This window comes from Xenopus tropicalis, chromosome 1 (assembly GCF_000004195.4).
Source record: "Xenopus tropicalis strain Nigerian chromosome 1, UCB_Xtro_10.0, whole genome shotgun sequence".
Taxonomy (NCBI): Eukaryota; Metazoa; Chordata; class Amphibia; order Anura; family Pipidae; genus Xenopus; species Xenopus tropicalis.
In genome coordinates this window covers 92,662,416-92,689,085 of record NC_030677.2, presented here as the reverse complement: position 1 = coordinate 92,689,085, position 26,670 = coordinate 92,662,416, and the positions used below count along the sequence as shown (strand labels likewise).

General features: G+C 38.6%; 1 protein-coding gene across 2 annotated transcripts in view; it reads right to left on the bottom strand.

Annotated features, from left to right (window-relative positions):
- cers4 (ceramide synthase 4) overlaps positions 1–18,111 on the bottom strand; it is a 37,029-nt gene extending 18,918 nt beyond the window's left edge. Inside the window, exons 1-5 of one of the 2 annotated variants that reach the window (XM_031903761.1) lie at positions 17,881–17,968; positions 8,636–8,730; positions 8,199–8,372; positions 2,569–2,686; positions 1,029–1,147 (exon numbers count right to left, since the gene is read on the bottom strand). In XM_031903761.1, coding sequence (XP_031759621.1) covers positions 1,029–1,147; positions 2,569–2,686; positions 8,199–8,371 — 410 coding nt within the window. In that variant the 5' untranslated portion in view covers position 8,372; positions 8,636–8,730; positions 17,881–17,968. Of the gene's footprint in view, positions 1–1,028; positions 1,148–2,568; positions 2,687–8,198; positions 8,373–8,635; positions 8,731–17,880 lie in introns of both variants that reach the window. The other variant, XM_031903758.1, reaches the window with a different exon arrangement.
- Between the last annotated feature and the right edge of the window lie 8,559 nt (positions 18,112–26,670).

The window sequence follows — 26,670 nt, the reverse complement described above, 5'->3', positions numbered from 1 at the left end:
CTGCTGGTCTAAAAGGGAACAGAGACAAAAAGCATACAAATTGTCCCTAATTACATATTGGCAGTCTTGCAGCCTGCCTGCTCTGTGAGCATTTATCAAGAGATCCTTAAACAGCATTTAGCAGTCACCCTGTGCTCAGTTTTCCTGAGTTAAGAATTTATCTAGGTTGCAGTGCAAAAGCCTGTGTTAAAAAAAAAAACAAAAAACCCCTGGGAGGATAAGGAAAACGGTGGTGCTGGGCCACTTTATTTTATCTAACTTAACAATTTAGCACCCCATGCCATGTTTTTTGTTTACAATGTACCTTGATCTCAATATTTTGCAGCTGCAGCACAGGCATATATTTTTGCCTTGGTTATGAGATCAAAGATTTGGGTCTGACTTGAGTGAAATAGGCATATCCCTTGGCTGGTGCCCATTCAAAAGATACTAACAGAGTGACATGGAATTAACCTGCCCCCTAGTGCCACCTCAAGGGTCCTCACTGCCTGAGGTGGTAAAGTTGACACTTCCCCTTGCATCCCCAACATCGCTAGTGCAGAGAGCACAATACCACTCACTGCACTAGAAGAGCCAAAATTCCTATTTAAAAATCAGAATTTCACCAGGAGTGGATTTTTTGCCAGAATCTCTGTTGCCCTTCCTGACTTCTGCCTGACTCTTGATCCTGAACCTGTGCTCGGATCTGTCGACTACACTTTGCTCCATCCTTTTGGTACTCTGTTTTGGTTGGTCTCACTGGATTCTTTCTACTCTCGTTTCCACCCCCCCCCCCCCCCCATTCAAACCCCAGGTGGGTCCCGTGTAATGTGAGCAGCTTGTGAGACACTTTTATTCTTTCTGTCTGCGCTCAGGTTGGAAACTCCCGGTAAGTTTGACAGATTCCATAGATGCCTCTTGTGATGTGATCATTGTGATGTGAATGCATGGTCAGCTTTATGCAGATTCTAGTCAGCTGTAGGATTGGCTTGCCTGATATAGAAAATAGTTTTCTGCTCTTTTAAAAAATACTGGTATGTTTACTTTACCTGGCCTCACAAAATTTCTTGCTTATACTTGGGCGGTCTTGATTTCTGCGGCATCTAAACCAGCTTTCAACTTGTCGAATTTGCATATTACATTGTGCTGATAAGTACCGAACTTCAGCCTGGAACAGAAGACATACGGCAGGATGATTGGGAAAAACACGAACCACTGTTATTTGCCCAGTGTAGTCTGCAGGAACAGTGTGTGCCTACTGTATGTGTATACAACAGCATCAAATTTAGTATGGAATGGTGCCTAATTCTAATTAATGCTCTTTCATATTCTGCTTGTTATTGGGGATTTACTGAAAAATCTGGGTACAGTTTGTATGGGTAGCTGAGACCCTTCATATTTATAATACGTGGCTGGAGAAACTGGATCAGATAAAATATTGTAGATCTGAACTACATATATATATATATATATATATATATATATATATATATATATATATATATATATATAGTATAAAAAAGACCAGCAACTCTGGGATTTCTTGTGAAAAATCAAAACATATATTCAAAGTAGCATAAACAGCCGACGTAACGTTTCGGTCCCCATCGGGACCTTTCTCAGGGCATCCATGCCTTGTTACAATAGATAGAAAATTATATAGGCAGTGACAGCAGACTGCCAAAAGAGTAAGGTATACAAATAATTGAGTGGTGCTGAGACCTGCTATAGAACCAGACAACAGAGGGAGCATTACCATAAGGACATGTCAACCCCAAAAATAATTTGACTAAATTTACTAACCTTCATCTGTGACTAAATTTACTTAATCACATATAACTATTTACTAAGCCCTTTCCTATATTTAAGGGGAAATACAACTATGCAAAAATATATAAGGGGCATATAATAAAAGTTTTTTTTTTACAGTGAGAGCTGTAAAGTTGTGGAATTTCCTTGCTGAAGTGGTTGTACTGGCAGATACATTAAATAGCTTCAAGAAAGAGTTGGATGGCTTTATAGCAAGTAATAAAATACATGGTTGCTGTAAACACCTTAGTACAAAGTTGATTTAAGGATTGGTCCAATAGCCATTGTTGCATGCATAGACTATAGTGTGCTACTGTGCATGCACTGATCAGTGCCCAGGGCAGTACCAGACTAAAATACATCTTTAAAACTAGGTAAAGGATATATTTCACAATTTCACAAAATATAATGGAATATAATCAAGAAACTTATTTTAAAAATATTTGTAATGCTGGTTATTTCTAGTAAAAATATATACTTGTAATCTCTATAATAACAAGGTTAAATCCAAAGTGTGTTTATTGGCATCAAAAACCTCACCAAATATGGTCCTATAACTTCATATATTTTTGGAATTCCGAGATAATGATATAGTAAAATTATAAGCACCCCAAGACATTTTGCTCACATGGTAAGATCATTTATTTAGAAATGTAATTACACTTATGTAAATGCTCAGTAGATGATGGGTTTCATTACGTACATGCTCATGCATAGTGATTATAATGAAAAACATCTGCCCATAGCCTGTTTCACAACTGGCTTTGGGCTCTTACTTGCCTCTAAGGGCTGCTTTTTTTCATTTGCGTAGAAAGCTTCCAAAAGTGGGTTTGCAGAGGGCTGCCTCCTGTATTTCTCCCGAATACCCAGGTGTCTACTCAATGGTAATGCCACAAACCTGCAAGCAAGTGTAATATCTTTAATTCAAAAGTGTACTAAAATATACTGTATTTCATAATGTTATGGTGAGTGAATTTACTGCATGATGCATCCAACACCGTCAAAAGTTTGAAATCAACTGAACATCCAGAAGACTTGATGAAATATGAAACTAAATATGAAGATGTGACTAAATTTGCTAACCTTCATATCTGTGAAAAACACAAATCAGCTGATATGGCCCAATTAGAATCTTGCAGCTGAATCTAAGTCAATCCTGGCTTTTGTGCATTCTGATATTTGTATAAGAATGTTTTTAAAGGAGAAGGAAAGGTAAAAACTAAGTAAGCTTTATCAGAAAGGTCTATGTAAATACAGCACTCACAGAAACATTGCACTGAGTTCTCTGTGAAAAGAAACAGGATTTCTTGTCTCTTTGTTTTCCTGTGCCAGAGTCTGCGCAGCTCTCTCCTCTCTCCTGCTCCCCCCTCCCACAAGAACTCCCCCCCCTTAGGAATGTGTGATCTGAGCCATTAAGCAGGAAGCTTCCTCATAGTCTTACAAATCTGGTATGTACAGGGGTATTGGTGCAGGAGCGTGGCATTATGGGAATTTTCTTTACAGAGCTCAGCGTTTTTTTTCCTATGTGGCTTCTGATTATCTGAACAGAAGAAATATGGGGAAACTTTAGGGCACTATTGAGAGAACTGAAGGTATGCCTGCAGCTTGAGATTAACTCTTTACTAGCCTTTCCTTCTCCTTTAAATTTGAGAGAAAATACTCATTTGCAGGCTTTATCATTCTTCCTTAATTGGTGAGGGTTCCAAGTTAGATAAAATTACGATGAAAAAAACACATACGTCTATTGAGTTCTTTTTGTCTAAATGAAACAGGGGATGGGGAGGGAGAACAATAATAGGGTGCACTGCCTTAGTACTTTCTATAATGGCACCAAAATCAAAGTTTTTCTTTAAAAAAAGAAAAAAACAAAAAAACAACTGTTATCTCTATCATTGCCGGCCAGTTTGGTGCTTCTTTTATTGCCAAACAACTTTGCTCTTTTACTTGCAAGGCCTTTCCGTGAGATGGACTTTTAGTTTACCCAGGAAAGCAATATATCATTTTTTTTCAGGATAACCTAAGCTTTCAAAATATTTGTGTAATTCCAGTTCTGTAACAAGATATAAGCTTACAGAAGGTTTATCCTAGAAACCCATACATTTCTAAAATGAACAGATTCAGATGAATCCAGAATAAGTAAAACTGTCTGTCTACTTTTTTTAAAAAAAATCGCTTAATATCTTCTATTCTATATCTAGTATAAATAAATCTAGAACAACTGAACTTGCTGAGTAATCACTGAAGACATTTCACTACTCATCCAAGCAGCTTCTTCAGTTCAACAGAATGGGAAGTCCTTGGCATACAGACTCAGTAATCCAAACACAATGGCACTTTGTAACTCTTGATTGTAACCTAAAACTCACAGAGGTGTGAATGCTGTGGGGTTACTGTGATAGGATTACCAGGGTATCATGCAACTCATAGAGACAGGTGCTACTTGTGAGAATTGCATGAATGGATGTGTGCAGTGTTCTGAAATGGCTGAAATAATGTTAGAACTGCATTGTATGTAGCAGACAGGTGGTGTAGAAGCCCGCCTCTGTTTAGGGATGGTTTCTCCACCTTAAAGGAACACTTCAGTGTAAAAATGAAACTGGGTATAACAGATAGACTATGCAAAATAAAAAATATTTCTAACATTGTTAGTTATGGAAAAATGTAATCTATAAGGGCTGGAATAAGTGGATGTCTAACATAACAGCAAGAACACTACTTCCTGCTTTCATTTCTCTAACCTCTTAGTTAGTCAACGACTAGGGGAGCAGGCCACATGGGAAATAACTGTTCAGTTAACTTGTAAACACGCTGGTCCAAAAGCATTAACTGAACAGTTATGTTCCATATGGCTCCCCCTCAAGTCACTGATTGGTTACTGACTGCAAACAGCTTAGAGAGCTGTAAAGGAGGAAGTTGTGTTCTGGCTATTATATTAGACATCTGCCCACTCCAGTGCAGTCTATCTATTTACCCAGATTCATTTTTACCATAAACTATTCCTTTAATCAGCAGTTTCAGAACACCTAATTTGAACACTTGACATTTCCAATAATACCTCAAAGCTTTAATTTTGCAGCATCTTATCTCTCACTTATCATTAGGTACCAAGATAAAAGATACCAGGCAAATAAATTAAAACTATGAGAACTAAAGACCAATTGCAAAGTTGCAAAGAATTGGGCATTCTATAATCTATTAAAAGTCAGCTTCAAGGTGAACTACATCTTTAAAACAAAAAATCTTTCCAAAGCAATTAATGTGTTATATTATATTGAAGGCAGGTGGTAAGTAGGCAACAGAAAAAAGAATAGTTTAGACTCATGACGCTGTGTGATGATGTGCGCCCCTTGGATGGAGTGACCGAGTTTAACTCTGAATGAGGAGGACTACTGACTGTTTGTTTTGATCTTGGCCATCACACAATCACACAGCAACCAAAAATAACAGCATGGCCTGTGGCCCATGATGAGAGACTCTGGGATGGCGGGACCAACCAAAACGGAATGTACAGGGCTGGGTGGGCAAGACATATGGGCAGTTTTTTTTTTTAACCAGACGTCACAGAATAGTTCTGACCCCACTATTACAAGGTCCCTAAAACACAATTAAGCACTGTTAAGTCACAACTTAGCACACTTTCACAACAAATGAAATGTTTTCAGCATAGTTAAATCAACGATACACTATATTTTCAGAATGTACTGATTTTCTAATTTACTTTTTTTGACATTTATGTCGTACATGCACATTCTGTTAATGCAATGAAATCTGCTTAGGGGATGCTGAATCCTGGAAAGGTAGGCAAAAAAGGGCGGTGTCCCATCCTGCTAAAAACAACCATGGAGCAGTGCAGTTTTCATGAAACAGGAGGACCAGCCTGAGGTAAGAAGTAAGCAATTAAGTATGTAACTCTAGCTTTCCATAACATACTAAAAGTTAACTTAAAGTGTCACAGCTCCCATAGTACAAAAGGGTGAAACAGATGAAGATTAAAGAGACTGTCTTATAAATTATTCAAATCACAGCTGACTGTGCTGTTGTGAAAGGCACAGTCAGTTAGAACTGCATGAAGATATGGAATGCATTTTAACATGTGAAGCAATATTTCTAGCAGTCACTCAATTATTTAGGTTTATAGCCTTTTTGTCATCAGGAATAAACTCTTTAAATAAAAGATGCTACCATTTCTAGGTATTATGTATCCAGCTTCCTGTCTTTTCATATACACATTTTCTTCCTCACCTAAACAGGCCTAACCAATATGATTCCCAACCAATAAGTCAAATTACACATTAGGTGAATCCTACAATTACAGTTCTTTTGGATTACTGTACATCATCTAGTAATTTTTGTTTTCCCTGTGGTTTCCATTTAGCTTTTGTCACTGGCAATGTCCTTTAATTATTCAGTGTGTGTTTGACAATCAATGTCATAGGAAGAATAATCACATTTTGGCAAGTTTCAATTCTAGGATTAATAATTTGCATCCTTTTCATTTCTCTTTTTCCTTTCCTGTTAATATCACTTCATCTATATGGGTCACACAACCAATTTCCAAAATGCTTTACATAACCAATCCCTGAAATTCTTCAAACGGGTGGAATACTTAGTCTTCTCTGGAATAAAATACAGGCCTTCCTATTGCTAGAAAAAGAGGAGTGATGGGTAAATCACTGGGGGGGTGCCAAAATGTTAGGCCCCCGAGTGATCGTAATCGCTTACTTGAAAGCCCCAGCTGGTGCTCCTGTTAGGAGAAAACTGCACCGGTTGGAGTGCAGACTATGTATAGGCAGGAGAGGTACCTGCCTGGAGCCCCCAATCTTTGCGCACTTTATTGTCCAAGACAATAAAAATGCAAGGCAGGGTTAATACTCACAAAAGGCATGTGTTCTTCTTCAGGGAACAAACCACACTGGTATATCCCTGAAGAAGAACACATTTAGGGGCTGATTTACTAAGACACGAATTCCAACCGAATTGGAAAAATTCCGATTGGAAAACGAACATTTTGCGTCTTTTTCGTATTTTTTGCGATTTTTTTCGGCGCCTTTACGACTTTTCGGAAATTATCGCGACTTTTTCGTTACCAATACGATTTGCGCAAAAAAACGCGAGTTTTTCGTAGCCATTCCGAAAGTTGCGATTTTTTCGTAGCGTTAAAACTTGCGCAAAAAGTTGCGATTTTTAAGTTTTAACGCTACGAAAAAAGCGCAACTTTTCGCACAAGTTTTAACGCTACGAAAAAATCGCAACTTTCGGAATGGCTACGAAAAACTCTCGTTTTTCTGCAAAAATCGTATTGGTAACAAAAAAGTCGCGATAATTTTCCGAAAAAATCGCATAATACCGATCATTACGAAAAAAACGCAATCGGACGCATTCGGCCCGTTCGTGAGTAAGTAAATGGGCCCCTTAGTGTTCGAAATGTTGGATTAAAAAAGATTTTTAATTCTTTTTTAAGTCCCTGTGTGTGCAGCATTCTGTTCTTCATATATATATATATATATATATATATATATACAGAGAGAGAAAGGGAGGGGAGGTACTTGGTGCAAAAAAATAAAAAAGTATCAAAAATGTTAAAGTATAGGGAATACGTATAATAAGACATATCAGGGACAAACGGAGCAACAGCAGCAGGACTCACCAAGGCAAGTCAGGGAGAAGAGTATTGAAATGCCCACGCAAACTCCTGATGGACAGAGTTATGCACATCTGAAACACTGTAACAGTGTGTTGTGTCTCGATCATCATTTACAGTTAATTGTGTCACTTGTACAAGCAGGGCCCAATCACAGACGCACAGAGTCACAAAGTTACACAGGACAATCGCTACTTAGCAGGCATGCAGGATTGTTGAGTGGGTGTGTCTAAGACATTGCATCCATTAGACACAAAGGCACTTTGAGTGTCAAGCAAGATTTAAGTACTAGAGGGCGGATCAGCTGGCATGCAGTGACTTTAATGTTTAGATACTTCTTGCAACATTTTTTCATTTGATAAATGTGTTGAAACCTAAAAACCACTTACATGTAATTTTAACGTTATAGGTCCACCGATTTTCAGTCCATTTTATTATTTCTTTGCCTCTTTTTGCTTCTCTTCTCTATGCTGTTTTTTTAAGTGGTTGCTATGGTTACCAGGGTCACATTTTGGCACCATTCTCTGTGGGTACTTAACATGTGTGTTGGTATTTAGTCTGTTGGTTTGTCCCTGAAGAAGAGTACTGTTTGTACTCGAAACGTTGGGAGTTTTTTCAAAAAACTTTTTTTCTTTTGCACCAAGTCCCTGAGCATGCGGTACTCTTTCTTTATATTTCAATTTTTTTACCTGCACCCAGGGCTTTTATTTTGGTGACCGGTGTGCTCTATATATATATATATATAAATGAGAGAGAAAAGAGCTCTTACCTCTCAAACAGAAATCTAACAGCTGTAAAAAACAATGCACAGGGCACACTCAGCAGCAGATCTCGAGACTTTGGATATATAACACCATCAGTTCCCTCCATGTCCTCCCATGTCACTCCTGGTGGCAACCAAAACTCTTGTCTCCACAACCACTGATTAAGAAAAGCATCCATCCTATGATGAAAATAACAAGAGTGGAAACTAAATTCCAGTTGCAGTAGTTGCTTATCATAAGTTAATGCTAGCAGTACACAAAACTATTTAGAGAAACTAAATATATAAATATATAACAAATTAGTCACTAACAACCTAAAAATGAAAATGTTACTTCTTTTTCTTGAAAGGTCCATTATGTCCTTTAAACTTGGGCATTTAAAGGAGAAGGAAAGGTATAATCTTTGGGAGGTGCCAAAATGCCTGTGATTGTAATCACTTACCTGATACTCCTGTCAGCAAAAAACTGCACTGGATCGGGGTATCTGTGCGCAAGCGATCATCTACCTCCTGTCTTCTGCAATCCCTGGACCCGTGCCTGCGCAGTACAGGAAAAAAGCCAGCTTGTTGTTAAAGTTCAGGTTTTCACTCTACTGCACATGTACAATGTAAGGTCATGCACCTGGGATGTAAAAATATGCAAGCCCCGTATACCCTTAATGGGACTGCACTAGGCAAATCCATAATGGAGAAGGACCTTGGAGTCCTTGTAGATAATAAACTTGGCTGTAGCAAGCAATGCCAGGCAGCAGCTGCAAGGGCAAACAAGGTTTTGAGCTGTATTAAAAGGGGTATAGATTCACGGGAGGAGGGGGTTATTCTTCCCCTTTACAGAGCGCTGGTAAGGCCCCATCTAGAATATGCTGTTCAGTTTTGGTCTCCAGTGCTCAAACGGGACATTATTGAATTAGAGAGGGTCCAGAGAAGGGCAACTAAGCTGGTAAAGGGTATGGAAAGTCTCAGTTATGAAGAAAGACTGGCCAAGTTGGGTCTGTTTACACTGGAGAAGAGGCGCTTAAGAGGTGACATGATAACTATGTATAAATATATAAAGGGATCATATAATAACCTTTCTAATGTTTTATTTACCAGTAGGTCCTTCCAACGGACACGAGGTCACCCACTCCGTTTAGAAGACGGGAGGTTCCATTTTAACATTCGGAAAGGATTTTTTACAGTGAGAGCTGTGAAGTTGTGGAATTCCCTCCCCGAATCAGTCGTGTTGGCTGATACATTATATAACTTTAAGAAGGGGCTGGATGGATTCTTAGCAAGTGAGGGAATACAGGGTTATGGGAGATAGCTCTTAGTACTAGTTGATCCAGGGACTGGTCCGATTGCCATCTTGGAGTCAGGAAGGAATTTTTTCCCCTCTGCGGCAAATTAGAGAGGCTTCAGATGGGGTTTTTTGCCTTCCTCTGGATCAACTAGTAGTTAGGCAGGTTATATATAGGCATTATGGTTGAACTTGATGGACGTATGTCTTTTTTCAACCCAACTTACTATGTTACTATGTTACAAGTGGCATGAAGACAGTAGAAAGAAGAAGAGGAAGCACTCGATCGCGGGTACCCTGCCCCAGTGCAGGTTTCTGCAAACAGGAGCACCAACCTGGAGTATCAGGTAAGTGATTGCAATCACTGGGGGGGTGCCTAACATTTTGGCAACCCTCAGTGATCATACCTTTCCTTCTCCTTTAAAAGCATAATGGTAGTTCAAAGAACTAGTCTCTTGCAGAGGAGCCTAGTAACAAAATATCATTAGATTCCTGTTTTTAGATAATGGAAACAGAATATAGGTCATATGGTACTGTTTTGTAAATTTTTCTTGAAAGGAGCGAGACAGAAATAAAATAGAATGGGGGTGGGGCAGTTTGTTAACAAAATTGTCCAACACCGTACGACAAGTTTTTCTTTTCAGATTTGCTTTAATGTTTAGAAGAAGGGAGGTCCCATTTAAAAGAAGGGAGGTCCCGTTTTAAATATTCGGAAATTATTTTTTACTGTGAGAGCTGTGAAGTTGTGGAATTCCCTCCCTGAATCAGTTGTACTCGCTGATCCATTATATAACTTTAAGAAGGGTCTGGATGGCTTCTTAGCAAGTGAGGGAATACAGGGTTATGGGAGATAGTACAAGTTGATCTAGGGACTGGTCCGATTGCCATCTTGGAGTCAGGAAGGAAATTTTTTCCCCTCTGCGGTAAATTTGAGAGGCTTCAGATGGGTTTTTTTTGCCTTTCTCTGGATCAACTAGAAGTTAGGCATTATGGTTGAACGTGATGGATGTACGTCTTTTTTCAACCTAACTTACTATGTTAAAAATAAAAAATGATTGGTGAACTTTGTATAAAATATGTACGAAAAAAGCTTTAGCTCCTAGTTGTTGCTCTGCAACCAAATACAACTGCAAAAATCCAAAAAGTAGGAAAAAATCTTCAGCAGATTTACTGCAAACCATTTATTGTGGGTAGTGGTAACAAGACATGTTTTGGGTCAATACCCTTTATCAAGTGAATAAAGACCATAACCATGTGTTCTCATTTAAAGCCAAATTTACCTATGACCCACCAAGCACACAGCATTTCAGGAAACTCCAATAATTGAACATAAGTGAGGGGTCATTTTATAATATACCTTGTGAAAAAAGTGCTACAGTTAAGCAAAGTAATGTTTCATTATACATTAACATTAAAGTGATAGCGCAGCGATTAAGCATAGATAATGCCACAATGTGCATAGATTTGTTAAAACAATAATATATAAGATGATAATATATAACTTACTATGTTACTATGTAAAGTAAATAACTGAAAAAAATCACTTTTAAATATATAACTACACAGAGCTATTAAATTTGTCACATACAAAAGAGTGTTATTTGTATTTCATACATTTTAGATGACTATATGAAATTGGATGTCATGAAAATGTGACCAAAATCCTAATCCTGCAGAAAAGGCTTGGATTCACCCAAATTCCAAATTGAATTTGGTATTCCGTACATTCCTAACATGAATTTTAGTCATATTATGCTTATAAATATTTTTATTTTAACTTTGTATTTGTTTAATTATCTTTGGTCAAGTGGAAAACTTTTATTTTAGAGAGAAAATATAGAAAAGTAAGCCCCATGTATGTGGCCATACATGGGCTGATAAAATCTGCAGATGGTCTGAGTTTATCGGCCTGTGTATGGGGCTCTAAGACGGGCCTACCCGACCTATATTTAGCTGAAAATTGGCCAGATGTCGATCAGGCAGGTTTCAAATAGGTGTATTGATGTGGTCCTTGTCCCGACGGCCTCTGTCCTAACAATGGGATCTAATTCTTGGCCTGAGGGCCGAACAAATGGATCAATCTGATATTTCCCACCTCAAGAGCTTGCCAGACTAATTTAGTCACCTTTTATGAGGAGGTGAGCAGGAACCTCGATGCTGGAATGGCAGTTAATGTCATCTACTTGGACTTTGCTAAAGCGTTTGATACAGTACCTTTACAGAAGGTTAATGATCAAACAGAGTAATCATGTCCTCTCATAAGCGCCTCTTTTCCATTGAAACAATGTCTAACCTCATAGCTTAAATCTTCCATCCCCTTTACCAGTTTAGTTTCACATCTCTGCACTCTCTTCAGTTCCTTAATATCCTTCTTAAGGACTGAAACCCAAAACTGCACTGCATATTCAAGGTAAGGCCTCAACAGAGACCTAAAAATTATGTTTTCATCCCCTGAGTCAATGCCCTTTTTTATACAAGACAGCACTTTAGCCAGTGAATGACTTTGCCAGGAATTAGACAACTTGTTATATAGAAAAAACCCCAGATCCTTCTCCATTAAGGATACCCCCAACAAACTATCATTTAGTAGATAGCTCACGTTTATATTATTTCTGTGCATAACTTTGCACTTGTCCACATTGAACCTCATTTTCCAGTTTGCTGCCCAGTTCTCCAATTTTGTCAAATCACTCTGCAAAGTGGCAACATTCTGCATGAAACTTATAGTTTTGCACAATTTAGTGTCGTCAGCAAAAATATATACAGTAATTTCTATGCCCACCTCCAGGTCATTAATAAACAAGTTAAAAAGCAAAGGACCAAGGACTGACCCCTGCGGTACTCCACTAACAACACTGGTCCAATTAGAAAATGTTCCACTCACCACCACTCTTTGTAATCTATCCTTCAGCCAGTTCTCTATTCAATTACAAATATTATGTATGTAATATTAGGTATGTAACAGTAAGGGATTTAGAGAAAAAAAGATATAGCATTTTGGTAGGGTTTATAGTGGACTGGGGCCCAAAACTGCACTGAATACTCAATTCCAAATCTCTCCTGAATAAACTTATAACCCACACGTTTTGGTACGCACAAAGAATTTTGTGTGAAAACATGTTTCAAATGTGCGCACAAAATGTTTTTTCTGCGCACATGGCCTAGAAAGAATAAGAGGCAAGACTGACCTAAAATATGTGGCATCTAGAAAATGCAAAATATAAATTGTATATTTGTATTATGATTTTTGACATTTGATGCCTTTATCAAGAAAACTCTATTTGCCTCAAACACAAATAGCAGATAAGCTGTTGATGTTAGTCCTGCCGTTTAGTGAGAAAGCATTACATTTTCTGGCAAAAGTGTGCCCCATGTTTGCAGTGACAGGTGGATCTAATTCATTTTAGTCCCTGCTCAGTCAGGCAACTGCAGCCAGGAATTCTGGCAGAGAAAGCCCTGTCTGACACTTGTCTAAGTGTAGCTAGGAATTTACTAATGTGAGCAAGACTGATGATTCAAGATTTAAATATTTGATATAGAGACAGAACATATTATCACTAACTAGTTTTCTAATTTTTTTTTTACTTTGCTGCATTTTTCCATTCTCCTGAAGAGTATAGCAGAGGCATTCAGTGTATATAATGTGTGTATAGCCTTTACAACTGTAACATCCTATTTTGGGATGCCCTTGGGAACGGCAGACTGGCACTGTTCCCACATGTCACAGCCAGCTGAAATTTGGATTTGGAGGAGATTCTAGTAACCACTATATTGAGGCAGTACAGTACAGAGTATGAATTAGCCATACTCAATGAACAAATTGAAATGAACAATAAAGAGTCCAGAAGCTATTCTAAAAAGCTATTCTGATTACTGCTTATGCCATTCTCTAGAACAAAATTCTGAATGTGATCCTTTAACAAACCTTCAAATAACTTGCTAACAAGTGTACAATCAGTGCTCAATGTGGTCCTCTTGGTGGTCCCAATTTTACATTTTCAAGAGTGTGTTGTCAAAATCCAGACAACGCAAAATCATGTATGTATGTATGTATGTATCATGTAAGGGGACTGAGATGAAATGCTAGGGATGTAAAAACAGGGTTTTACTGTATAAGGAAGCACATGAAAATAAAATAGCTTGGTATGATAAACCAACAAGTTCACCCTGGTGCTCTGGTGAGTTTAAAAACCATGAAACATTTGTCACATCATAAAATAAAGTGCACAGAACACATACGTGTGAAATTTATTCCCCTGGTCACACAGTGAGTGTGCCTACACACCAGACTGATGAGAGACAGGGGTCTGAATCACAAGTGTCCATAGCCAAACTGTGTAATAAAAGATTTGTTAAAACATTTTCTCTGTTTGCTGCAGACTACCTACAAGCATCTGGTAAAAGTCTGTACAGGTAATAATTAAATCCAGCTGTACATGTTTCACATGCTAGTCGTCATGCTTCCTCAGGAGCAAATGAAGTATTGTGGTATCAGGGTGCTTTCTATTGAATCCTCAAGAGTGGCCCTGTATGGCATTTTGTTACCACGAGATCTGCATTTTGGAGCCTGCCCTTATCAAGTTGTTAATTACAACCTCTGACTAGAGTCACAGGTCCCGTCCAAAGGGGAAGAAATCCTCTTTAATGTGAATGTCATCTAGCTTGCTTTCTATAAAAATATTCAATAAATGAACAAATGTTTATTTAATAATATGATGAGTGATGAATTAATTTTATACTTACATACAATGTGCACGAACATTTGTAATATGACACGTATAATGGTTTCCATGAGTTTTCAATTCACAAGAGAAGAAGGGTGAACTTGGTGGTTTAAGTAAACCACACTACTTTATTTTTATGCGCTTCCTTATAGCTGCTATACTTAAAATAACTTGCCCGCCACAAATGTCAAACTTACAGACCTATAACTTCCAGGCTGACGTCTTAATCCTTTTTAAATATGGGAATGACATAATCTTTCCTCCAATCCATAGATACCATAACAGATAAAAGCAAGCCTGAGAAAATCAGAAATAGTGGCTTGGCTAAAACTAAACTAAGCTCTCACTAGAGAAGGTGTATCAGAGGATGTATTCCATCTAGCCCTGGTGCCTTGTTCACATTCATTTAAAGTATAGCTTTATGTACCATGTCCTGCATGTACTCACTCACTGAGCTGAGCCATCTTTGCCCCTATAGGGTTGGTCTCCAGTTTGACCTTACCAGTGGAATTTTGGGTAGTTTGTTGAAAGATATTGTCTCTTTGAAAAAAAGCCCAGTATTACAACAAGAGTTATTTTAAGTCACTGGTATTTCCTCACCTGCTAAAAAGACATCCAACCCCTTTCTTGAAGCTAAGGTATCAGCCTGTACAACTGATTCGGGGAGAGAATTCCACAACTTTATAGCTCTCACTGTAAAAAAAACCCTCCCTTTTTTCATCATAATGGATGCCCTCATGTCCTGGTAAATAAAGCATTATTGCAATTATTTTATGATCCCCTTATATCTATATATACATTGTTATCATATCCACCCTTAAGCACTTCTTCTCCAAAGTAAACAACCCCTACTTTGGACCCTCTCTAAACAACATCTAATAATATCCTGTTTGAGCACTGGAGACCAAAACTGCACATCATATTCTAGGTGGGGCCTTACCATCTCTCTGTAAAGTGGCAGAATGACCTTCTCCTCCCTTTTAATACAGCAGTTGTTGACTGCTGACTGTCATTGCTTGCTGCATGCAAGTTTATTATCTATAAAGACTCCAAGGTCCTTCTCCATTATGGATTTGCCTAGTGCAGTCCTATTAAGGGTATAAGTGGTTTGCTGCTTTTTTAGATATCAGGTGCATGACCTTATATTTATTGACACTGAATCCCATCTGACACTTGGCTGCCCAGCTTCCCAGTTTGTCAAAATCCTGCTGCAAGGATGCCACATCCTGGACAAATAAATTGAGATGCGTAGTTTTGTGCCATCTGCAAACAATGATACATTACTTACAATACCTTCCCTGTTCATTAACAAGTTATATAAAAATGTACCCAAAACAGAACCCTGAGGGACCTTACTAAGAACCTTACTCCAAGTAGATAATGGAATGTACCATTAACAACCACCCTCTGTACCCGATCCTGCATCCAGTTTCCTATCCATGTACAAACAACATTACTAAGACCAAAAGACTTTAGAAAGCAGTTGTTTGTGGAACACTGTATCAAACGCTTTGGCAAAATCCAAATAGACATGACATAGACATGACATGACCTATCCTTCACAAAGCCACGCTGATTACTGCTCATAATGCCATTCAACAGAACATACATTTAAATGTGATCCCTTACCAAGCCTTCAAATAACTTGCCCACCACAGATGTCAAACTTACTGGCCTATAATTGCCAGGCTGAGTTTGTATTCCCTTTTTAAATATAGGAATTACATCACCTTTCCTTCAGTCCATAGGTACCATACCAGATATAAGCGAGGCTAAGAAAATTAATCTTCCATCTGGCCCTCGTGCCTTGTTCAATTTAATTTTGACAAGACATAATAACACAACGCTATAGTGTCACACCTTTAACAAATTTTCATTTTTAACCTTCAAATATATTTAAGGTGGGGGGTTCTTAAGAAAATTTTACAGAACTACATAAAAATTGTAAAATACTACATGGTTAAAAACACTTAAAATGACACAGCTCAACACTACCGCATATACCCCAATACTCAGGCCCAGATTTGTGGAGATGCCACAAAGGGGTGGCATGCTGCCCGCCACACCTAAATTTTGCTCACATATGGAGCACTGGGGATAGGATACGCAGAATACTTCAGTGCGTCCTGTCCCCAGTCTGTATGTGAGCTAAACTTATTTGTGATAAACTGGTGCACAATCTTGGGTGGGGGGAAGGAATGGGGGCGGCCTCTGGGTGGCAAGATTGTAAATCCTGCATTGGCAATACTCTATATAAATAGTTTTAGTAACAGTAACAAAAGTGACTTACTTAAATGACCTATAGATGACTTTTAATATACATTAATATTTTCAAAAGTATTTTTTTAGTGTCAATATCACTTTAATGTATGTAGCAAAATGTATAAATGCTACTATGACCAATTTATTGTCCTGAATACATCTCACATCTTTACTTTTCTGTACCAAAACTCCTGAGACAGATAAAAACCTTTAATCGACTTTACCAGGAGGCTGAAAAACCCAGGCAAAAGTATATGTATTGTGAATCAATGGTTACAATTAAAAATTGTATGGACTGTATGACTAAATGCACAGAATTTTATAAACATTATAAATTTACACTGAGAACACAATTTTCTTAAACAAACAATGTAAATACTCTATGCACTACTCTCTATGACTTAATCAGTGATTAACTCATACTCATATACTTATCCCTTGCCACCAGATAATTTAACCACAGAGAACATAACATATTGCAGTGTAAAGGTAGGGCAGGCATGACTGTAAAAGTAGCGAGGAAGCCTGTCACCACACCATGGCAAATTTTTCAGATTTTTTTTTCTTTAACCACCTTCTAAACAAATGCCCCCCTCCCAAGAAGGATAACTTACAGGAAGAGGTCCCTAGACTGGGGCTTCTAGAAGTTCTAACCAATTCACTCCTACACTTACTTTACACAGGCCTCCTACTTCCCCAGACCACTGTACAGTAGCGCCATTACCATATCTGTTCTGTGCAATGTCTGAGGTAGCGATCACTGTCCTGCTATCAAGTCAGACAAAACTCTTTCACTACAGCATCTACTGTATAGAGCATAGAACGTTATTAGAACGACCACGCATAGCTGCAGTTGCAGTGCTTATTGCAGCCTTTAGATCTTGCAATAAGAGGGCATGCAACTTGGACGCAGTCTAACAAAATCGTAATAGTAGTTCTTACTACTAAAATGTAATACGGCATCGGCATAGTTGCACAGTAGTTGCATTGTTCACTCTGGAATTAAATGTGGAAGAATCCAAACACGCAACTGTTACAAATCAGACAGATGTAGCAGACACATCTTGATACATGGTTAGCTGCAAGGTGGGCATACATGCCAGAGGAATTGCTTGCAGCAAGTGCACCGATGCCGCTGTTTGGGTCAACAAGTCACGCTGAAAATACCTAAAAATCTCCCCGAGGAATTATTTTTTCAATACACCCCTCATTTAACATTTAGAGCTAACGCTGTATTTTAGAACACCATTGTTAGTAATTACTCCTCATACTTTGCAGCGCGATCAGATAAACCGAGCGGACAGGAGCGTCAGCGCATCCTCCTAACATAGCAGCAAGAACCTTCCAGTTCATCCCCCAAACCCCAGCACATCCAACCCTTCCCACTGTTCTGTATCCCCTATAGACCCCTCCCTTAAGGACATACTTGGGGTACAGGAGAACATATACTGGAATCTCACTCTCCTGGTGTCGGTTAACGGGGCCCAGGGATAGCGCAGCCAGAGAGAGGAAGGAGAGGAGGGCAGAGGGGAGGAGACAGGGAGGAGAGATGAGTGGAAGAAAGGGGTGAAACAAACAGCGAGATAGTAGAGGATTAGGGAGACGTGTATCAAACGATACTGAGGTAGGGTAACAGGTCAGAGAACCAGAAGGAGTGAACATAACAGAAGGGAGAAAAAGGAGGGGGTGAGGGGGAGAATAAGGCGAAAAACGGAGGAGTAATGGATGAGTGGGTGGAAGGAGAGGAAGAACAGGGGCAGTATATTGAGAGAGGGACAGTTGAAGGAGAGGCCAGACAGAAGGCAAGCATGTACACAGCATTCGGAAAACAGCTCACCACAGCATGCCAAGCAGCTGCTTGTTTTAGATCCCCAGTTCTTCCCTTTTCTCTCTCAGTCTATGACAGTCTGCTATATATTTTATATACATAGTGCCACCAATGTTCCCTCTTAGGGCAGTAACACAGGGGGAAATTAGTCGCCGCGTGACAAATCTTCATTGTTGCGGGCGACTAATCTCCCCGCAATGCCATCCCACCAGCTAGAATGTAAATCGCCGGTGGGATGGCATACGAGGTGCCGTGATTTGCCGAAGTCGCCTAAAGTTTCCTCTCAAGGCAACCTTGGCCCTCCTGTGCACGCACACATATTTTGAGAACAGAGGACAATAAATTGTGGTGTGCACAAAGAATTTTGTGTGAAAACACATCATTTTGTACTGTGCACACTAGTTTTTAAAAGTGCGCACAAAAAACTTTTTTTCCCTGCCACCTAATACTTTCCTATCAAAATGTGGGGCCATGTGAGCGGAAGTGACATTGTGTGCAGGGGTGATGCACTGTGACGTCACTTTTGGTAACATAATTGCCAACAGGCACTCACTGGTCTGGTGTCCAGGGCAACAGAATACGGTACTGTGTTCATGCCAATAGTTAATCATTGACTTGTCCATTTATTCATTAGGTCAGGTGCGCTGCTGCCATGAGGTGAGTTGAGAAACTTGCTTCAGATACCAGTGCCATTGAATTTACGAGGGGTGGCAAAAAGCTGCATCTGGTAACTTTAAAACCCAAAATTACAGTTTTTATATCAGAATTTTGCATTCTTGCATTCCTCTTGCATTCTTGTATGGGGGGGTGTTCTGTTTTCTGATGCCAATTTCAACTATAAAAAGTGGCATATACAACTTGACATACATTTGTGGACCAGTTGCTTATAGGGAGTTGTTATTGTTATTGGTATTGTTAATATTTTTTGGATAATTGTGTCTAATTTGATTTATGTATGCATCTTAATATAGATACATTTTTTGGATAATATATCCCAATAGGGTTGGAAATTCCAGCCCTTTATTAATATAGGTGATCTTTATCCGGTCTTTTATGATAGTTTTTTAGGTTTCAATAACCGAAATACTTTTTACATGCAATCTATAGCCTTAAGGGTTAACCACCTTTAATCAGTAGGAAGGCGTTTTATTTAAGAGGGGGAGGTATATAAGAGACTAACGATCCCCTTGATAGAATATTCCATGATTAAGCGCAGGTGCGCGAAACGCGTCGGATTTTACAGCCAGTGAGGACCCGTAGCCTGACCTGTGACTCACGGAGGTGACGTCACCGCTAGTAGAGTAACGGTGCTGCGCCACAGGTAGGAGCGGGATCCGCCATCGGCTGTGCTCTGAAGTAAGTTCCCGGCCGGGACAAAGGGTAGTTTCCATATTCTTTGGAGCGTGGGGGATTGCGCCTATCAGTACTCGCTGCTAATGTTATATATGTATCTGTAGGCTACGTTTTTTAACTATTGCCCTTAGAGATATAGTAGTCAAACGCTTACCTCTGTAGCGAATTTTTCCATAAGGTGTACCTTACTATCGGCTATATTCAGCCATGAAATAAAGTTTTAAGTTACACCACGTATAAAACTTTAAACTGAGGATTAGTATTAAGTATAACTATCCCTAGGTGGTTTCCTCATTCTTATTAACTCATATATTTATGTAAATACTTCACTCATCAGTTTTTTGATTTACTACATGGGTCTGTCCTTAAACTAAGTATTCTAACTATGTACATTGTATTTTCCTTCCAATAATTGTTAGGCCATTTTATATGAATTGATGTATTTTAATTTTTGATCATGTATTGATGCACTTTTTATAAGAGGAATTTTTGTAATTAATAAATTGTTTTATTATAATTCACTTCAATTGATGGTTTATTTCACTGAGCGCCAACTCTGTGACATGATAAGTTTGTTGTTTGGGGATTAGTTTTAGAGGAAGGCAGCTGGTTATTTAACTTAATTTAGTTTGAGCACTTTAGTCACATGTGATTAAATAATTACCTATTCACTTAGTGTTGTCCGAATTTAATATAAAAAATTGTTTATTTTTAGCCAAGCGCGGACAAGGTTTAGCGCTTATAGGGAGTGTGGAGCTCCAGGATGGGGCTAATGTATAGGTTATGTTCTAGCTTTTTTTTCATAATAATTTGCAATATTATTTTTGCATATGCACTACACCAGGGGTCCCCAGCCATCGGGCCGCGGACTGCTTGGCACTGGGCCGCCGGTGTTCCCTCGGCGGCCCACGAATGTGCTGTAAGCAAGAATGCGCGAAGGAAAGCGGCACGTGCAATGCACAAATGCACGTAAGACCGTGCCTGCAATTCGCGCTGCACGGTCCCCCCCCTCTGGTCCGTGGAAAAATTTTTCTCCTTGCAGTTGGGGACCCCTGCACTACACAGTATATGCACTATCCACTTTTTGGAATATTAAATACAAAACTAAATAAGGTTTGTCCTTGTAGCTCTATTAAACCCCTAGTCTGAAAAATAATTAGAGTATTTAACTGTATTTTAACCAGTTCAGAGAGTGCAATTCTCACCTTGCATTATGACAGGACCACCAGCTGGATATGTATGCAGACCTTTTGCAGTTTAGGTTTTTCCACAAGCTTTTTAATATAGCATATGTGGGCATTTGAGGTTTCCACTGTCTATATATATTAATTCAACATTTTGGTTCTAGTGTGAGCCATTTTCAGGAACCTCTGTACAGTGAGTCATAGTGTACATTTAAAACAAAAAGTTGGGCCAAACTCAAGTTTGCATGTTACCCCATACATCATTAAGTACATACATGTAAACAAACAATAATAGTTAAAAGAATTGAAGATATAGTATACAAATGCATAAAATGTATTCATAACCTAGCCTTGCTGATTGTGGTGATTATGCTGAAACCCTGGTGATAATCTGACAGCAGTGCTGGAATGGGATTCAAAATTGGGCCTCTGTGTAGTAAAAATGCCAGGGTCTAAGTGCTCTCCACCAGCCCATAAATAGTGACTGTCTATGGTATCTTTGGCATTTACCAGAACCACTGATTGCTTACAGGCAGGTGGACTGAAAAAAGTATGGTGAAAGACTATATAGAATGTGCAAAAATTGTCCGGCTGGACCTGTAACCATGGGTGTAATCCCCAGCTGTAGTGGAATTTTTGGTGTGATTTATGCAGGCACATAAAGTAAGTGACAGCATGGTCATTTGTGGGAGAAGCTGGATCACAGTCAGTTGCTGGAGGTAGGTTTGCCACCTTTCAGCAGATTGCGGTATGGGAAGAAGAGCATTTTTGCAGTTTACATTAATTTTCCATTTTTAGCTGTATGTGAGATATTTGCATATTAGACTGCTAATAATAGGCTTTAAGGTTAGCTGAATGTCAAATGAATCAAGGAAGTGCATAGACTGTTTATTGGGTCACTGACACTCTGGGCCTTCAAAACAATCTGCTGACCCAAGCCTGTGTAGAAGTATACACTGTTTAATACTTCTAATATATCAGACCCTAGATTACTTTTAAGAGTTGTGTGCAAAATAGACAAAAAACTTGGTAGATTTTTTACAAAAAAATGGTACAGGAGTAATGGAAAACCCCAATGACTTTCTTGTATATTTTCAATGACAATTACCTAATTACTGATATTTGTGATGTTCTGTCTCCCCCTTGTGGACAGATAGAAAACTAGAGTCCATTTGAGATGGTATATGAAAGACAAAACAATGATGTAATATTAGATAATTAAATGGCACATATAAAGCAAAGTATAAGAGCAAAGAAGAGGGCCATGTATAGGTTAAGGAAAGCATTTTTACTGGCAACACACTTAGGAATAATATTAATTAATTTACAGAGTGATTCCTTCGCTTTTAGGCAAAATTATTCTAGGTGGCTATATCAGACATTTCTATCTTTTGGGTGTAATTATCAATTTTTCAGTTTGAGAATTCTGTTTTTCTAAATCAAATAAACTCTTATATCAAATGCTTGCTTGTTTATTAGAAGGAAAATTGTTGTGGCTTAGGCTAATGCCACACGTAGCGTATGGAGTGTATTTTGGCAAGCTGAAAAATGCTTGCCGAGAATGCGCTCAGTACGCTTAAAAATGCCCTTACCTGTGCCTGCACCAAAATGAATGGAATATGCTCGAGTGCAGGCACATGTAGCCGATATCCGCTGAAAATATGACATCTTGCGTTTTTTGTCAGATATCGGCTACATGTGCCTGCACCCAAGCGTATTCCATTCATTCGGGTGCAGGCACAAGGGAGGTTGAATTTACAGTAGCGGGGCACATTCTCGGCAAGCGTTTTTCTGGCTTGCCGAGAATACGCCCCTGTGCCCGTGTGTACGCCCGTATGCCTTATCTTTGCCTAGGACAACTCCCATTGACGTCTATAGAATCTTGCAAGCTTTTAAAAGGCAAATTTTTAAATGAGAGTTTTGAGTATTTTACACTTAATAAAATACCGGACATTCTAGTTTTTAACACATAATTTAAATTCAATTTTTTTTTAGCACAAAAAAAACTTGAATCGTGAAAAAAATCAAACTTAAGCGTTGAAAAATCACCCCCTTTATGTCTAAAAATACATTTTAATAAATAATCTCTGATTTAGTTTTTTACAGGTTTGATTACTTAGCACCAATACCACAACAGTTCTTTCATGATGCTTTACTGACACTTGCCAAACATACACTTAAATCTAATGCAGGAGATTACATTTGTACAGGTTTTTTTATATGATTCTTCAATACTTAAAAATGCATATGAATAGCAAGTTTATTTAGAGGCCCTGTATATTTGAAAATCACCATAGATTGGGTGCTGTGCAGCATATAAATTAGTAAATAATTTTTAGTAATAATTTAGTAAATTATCTTTAATGGAAAACTAGATCCATAAACATTGCAGGTCTCTTTAAATATGTAAAACACTGCTTTATGTGCCATTTACAGTACTAAGGGCTGCCCTCTTGGCTAGTACAATTTACTGGGCACACATACCGTACCAAGATCCTTTGTATGTGAAAGAAGTGTTTGTTTTGTTTTTTACTGTAAAGGGGCAAATATACAAAAGTGGTGATTTTTACACAGAATCAACTCTTTAAAATAGACATAGGAAAGTTTTCATTGTGAAGGTAATAGTTAAATAAATACTGGATGGAGACATTGTTATCTATTTCCTTTACATAACATTTGCTTCTAAATGTTAGTAAAAATTGCATTGGTCCACAGGAAAAGATGAAAATGCACATTCAGGAGATTGCCACGCAAAGCCAATCTGGTATATGTTTAACACAAGTCTTCACATACGTAAAGGGACTATTCATCTCTGACAACCACTCCCATCCAGATGTCCCAGACTGTCAGATTATTGACAAGAGAATAACCTTGAGAACGCTCGACAATTTCTTAAAACCTTGCAGCACTCTAAGTTACTGCTTACTATACTAAAAAACTTGCTTCTTCCTTGCAAAGGATTATGGAAAATAAAAGAGCAAAAGCATAAAAAAAAAATTCTTTCTTGATGCATTCAGGACAAACATACTACTCTAAGGGGCAGATTTATCAAAGTACGATTTTTGTATGTTTAAAAAGCACAAAAAAATTGTATTTGAAAATACGAAAAAATCATATCTGATCGTATAATGGGCAAAAGTTTTGCCCATTTTCATATCTGAATGATTGGAAAATGCAGGAAAACCTTTCTGACTATGATCCTTCTGTGCATGATTTTGGAAGCCTCCCAAGGAAAGTTACGGTACCGAAGCTTGAATGAATCCGAAATTTTCGTACACATCGCGATAATACGATTTTGTCACGCTTTTTGTCGCAAAGTACGAAAAAGTCGCACAAATGTTCGAAAAATGTCGCAGAAAATACGCAAAAGTTTTAACCTTTAAAAAAATATGAATTTTTTGTATTCGGACCTCTTGTACTTTGATGAATGTGCCCCTAAGGGTAAGGTAAGGGTAAAGTCTCGCGTTTGTTGGCTGCATGTGCCTGCGCCCCGGCGGATTCAATGCTTCTGGGTGCAGACACAATTAGAAGGTTTTCAAGCATATGGGTGGATTGTCAGCCTGTGCTCATATGCAGGCTGACAATCTGCCTTGCGGGGCCTTACCCTTACTTTCACATAAACTAATCTTTCACACTAAAATATTTATATTTTTTCAGGACAATCTATTCTTTTAAAGAATATTCATTCAATATTCATTCAATGAATAGGGCTAATAATGATATTAAAATAGTGTTTTTGGCCAAAGTTATGAAGCTTTGAAATCCAGCTTTCAGTGGAACATAACCAAAAAATGCTGGTGCAGGCTAGGAGTAGGCAGCAAAGGCACATGCCCTAGTGCTTAGGGTGCAAGGTTGAGACACTAGGTATGTACCTCTTCTTTTGTCTACCCCTAGTCTGGGCCTATTTCCCCCGTCTGCATTTCCATCTTCCATGCCCATACCCCTCCCCCATCATTAGCATGGCTGCACACACACAGGTGAGGAGGATGACTTGGGTTGCCTAGGGTCCCCAGCTGGCTTGGAAAGCACTTAATTTTGCATCAGGTACTACCAGATGTTCTAAGCTTTTGTGAATTACATGCCCTCCAGTTGTGTGCAATTCAGAATTGAGTGAATGCAGGTGCAGTGAATAAAGGGAGTCCTATACTTCCTGGTCCAGCCAATTTTTAGCTATAGAGCTTGCCCCACTGAGGGAGCCTATTCCCTCAGTGTGATATGCCTTAGGCTAATGCCACACCATGCCGAAAGCCGAAAAACGCTTGCCGAAAATATTCGCCATATGCTCCTACCTGTGCCTGCACCTGAATGAATGGAATACGCTTGGGTGCGGGCATATGTAGCCAAAATACACATAAAAACGCAAATGAATGCAAAGCCTTTATCTGGATATCGGCTACGTGCCTGCACCTGAGCGTATTCCATTCATTCGGGTGCAGGCACAGGTAGGAATGCATGGTGCATATTTTCCGCAAGTGTTTTTCGGCTTGCCGAAAATGTACGCCATACGCATGGTGTGGCATTAGCCTTAAGTCTAATGTTGTGCACAACAGAAACTGCAACCGTCTAAAGTGTGTAATTAGGCACAGGTGTTTTCTGTATAATATTTTAAGGTGTGCAGCTCCTATACATAATAAATGAGTAAGTTCCTGCCTTATAATACAGAATAGCCAAAAAAGACCTGTAAAATATACACTTTTCATGATATCTAATGATGTCATCAGCTATAACTGGTGCTCAATGCCAGGGACATGTTTTAAAAAAAAACAAAAAATGTACATTAAAATGTGAGGATATTTGAAGACACCAAAAAGTTCTATGTAAATGCCAACCACCACTCTGTGGTGACTTTTCACTTTCTTATCATTTAAAATAGAGGGAACATTGTTTTTTTTTCTAATACACGATTTTCAATATGTAATCCATAAGCACTAATTATATTTATATTTTACGGGTTAGTTATTGCTCTTGTGTATTTTAACCCTTTACGTGCCACAGAACGTAGAATCTACGTTCTGTGGACAGTGTCGGACTGGGGTGCCTGGGGCGCACCAGAAAACCTGATCTCAAGGGTCCACACCCCCCTGGTACAAAATAGTACCCACAAATATATATCAATCTGATCTGATGTTCTTCTGGTTAGGAAAAACATTAGAAACCTCAGATAACGTTTGTCGCATCCTTGCTGACCAGTACATCAGCCCAGCCCTCTTTCTTTCTTCTTACAACACTCTCAACAACATCATGATTGGAAACTGACCAGCAGGTAGCACTGTTGTTGCAAAATTCATATTGACAGTATTTTACCCCAAAATATCATGGAATTAAAAAAAAAATAATTAACGAATGTAAATTGTGACAGTACTTAGAATAACACTCTCATCAATTTTAGACTATTTTAAGGGTTTATTATCCTTCACAAATTAATTAACTATGATATTCTAGTACAGGCTTGTCTAAACCTTCTTTGCAACATTTTTCATTATCAAACACATGCTTATTACAAAACAGAGCTAGGCAGTGCACACAATATGAGTGACAACTGATGCAGCTGCAGTTTACTTTTTACAGTTTTTTTTCACTTAGAGTTGAGAGAAGGCAATTGTCCATCAAGCTCAGTCCTTCCAAATGATACCCTAGTGCAAATAGATACACGCTAACCAACTTACATGCATGCTTATTTACTAACTATAGAGGTTACTGTAGCCCTGGATACTATGCTTGTACAAGAAGTCATTTAAGCCCTTCTTAGGGTGAAGACACACAGAGCTACTATTAGCAGCTTACTTGTCATGGCCACCAATATAGACAATGCTGATCATTTACTGATAATTGTCTCTATGTGTGTTTAAGC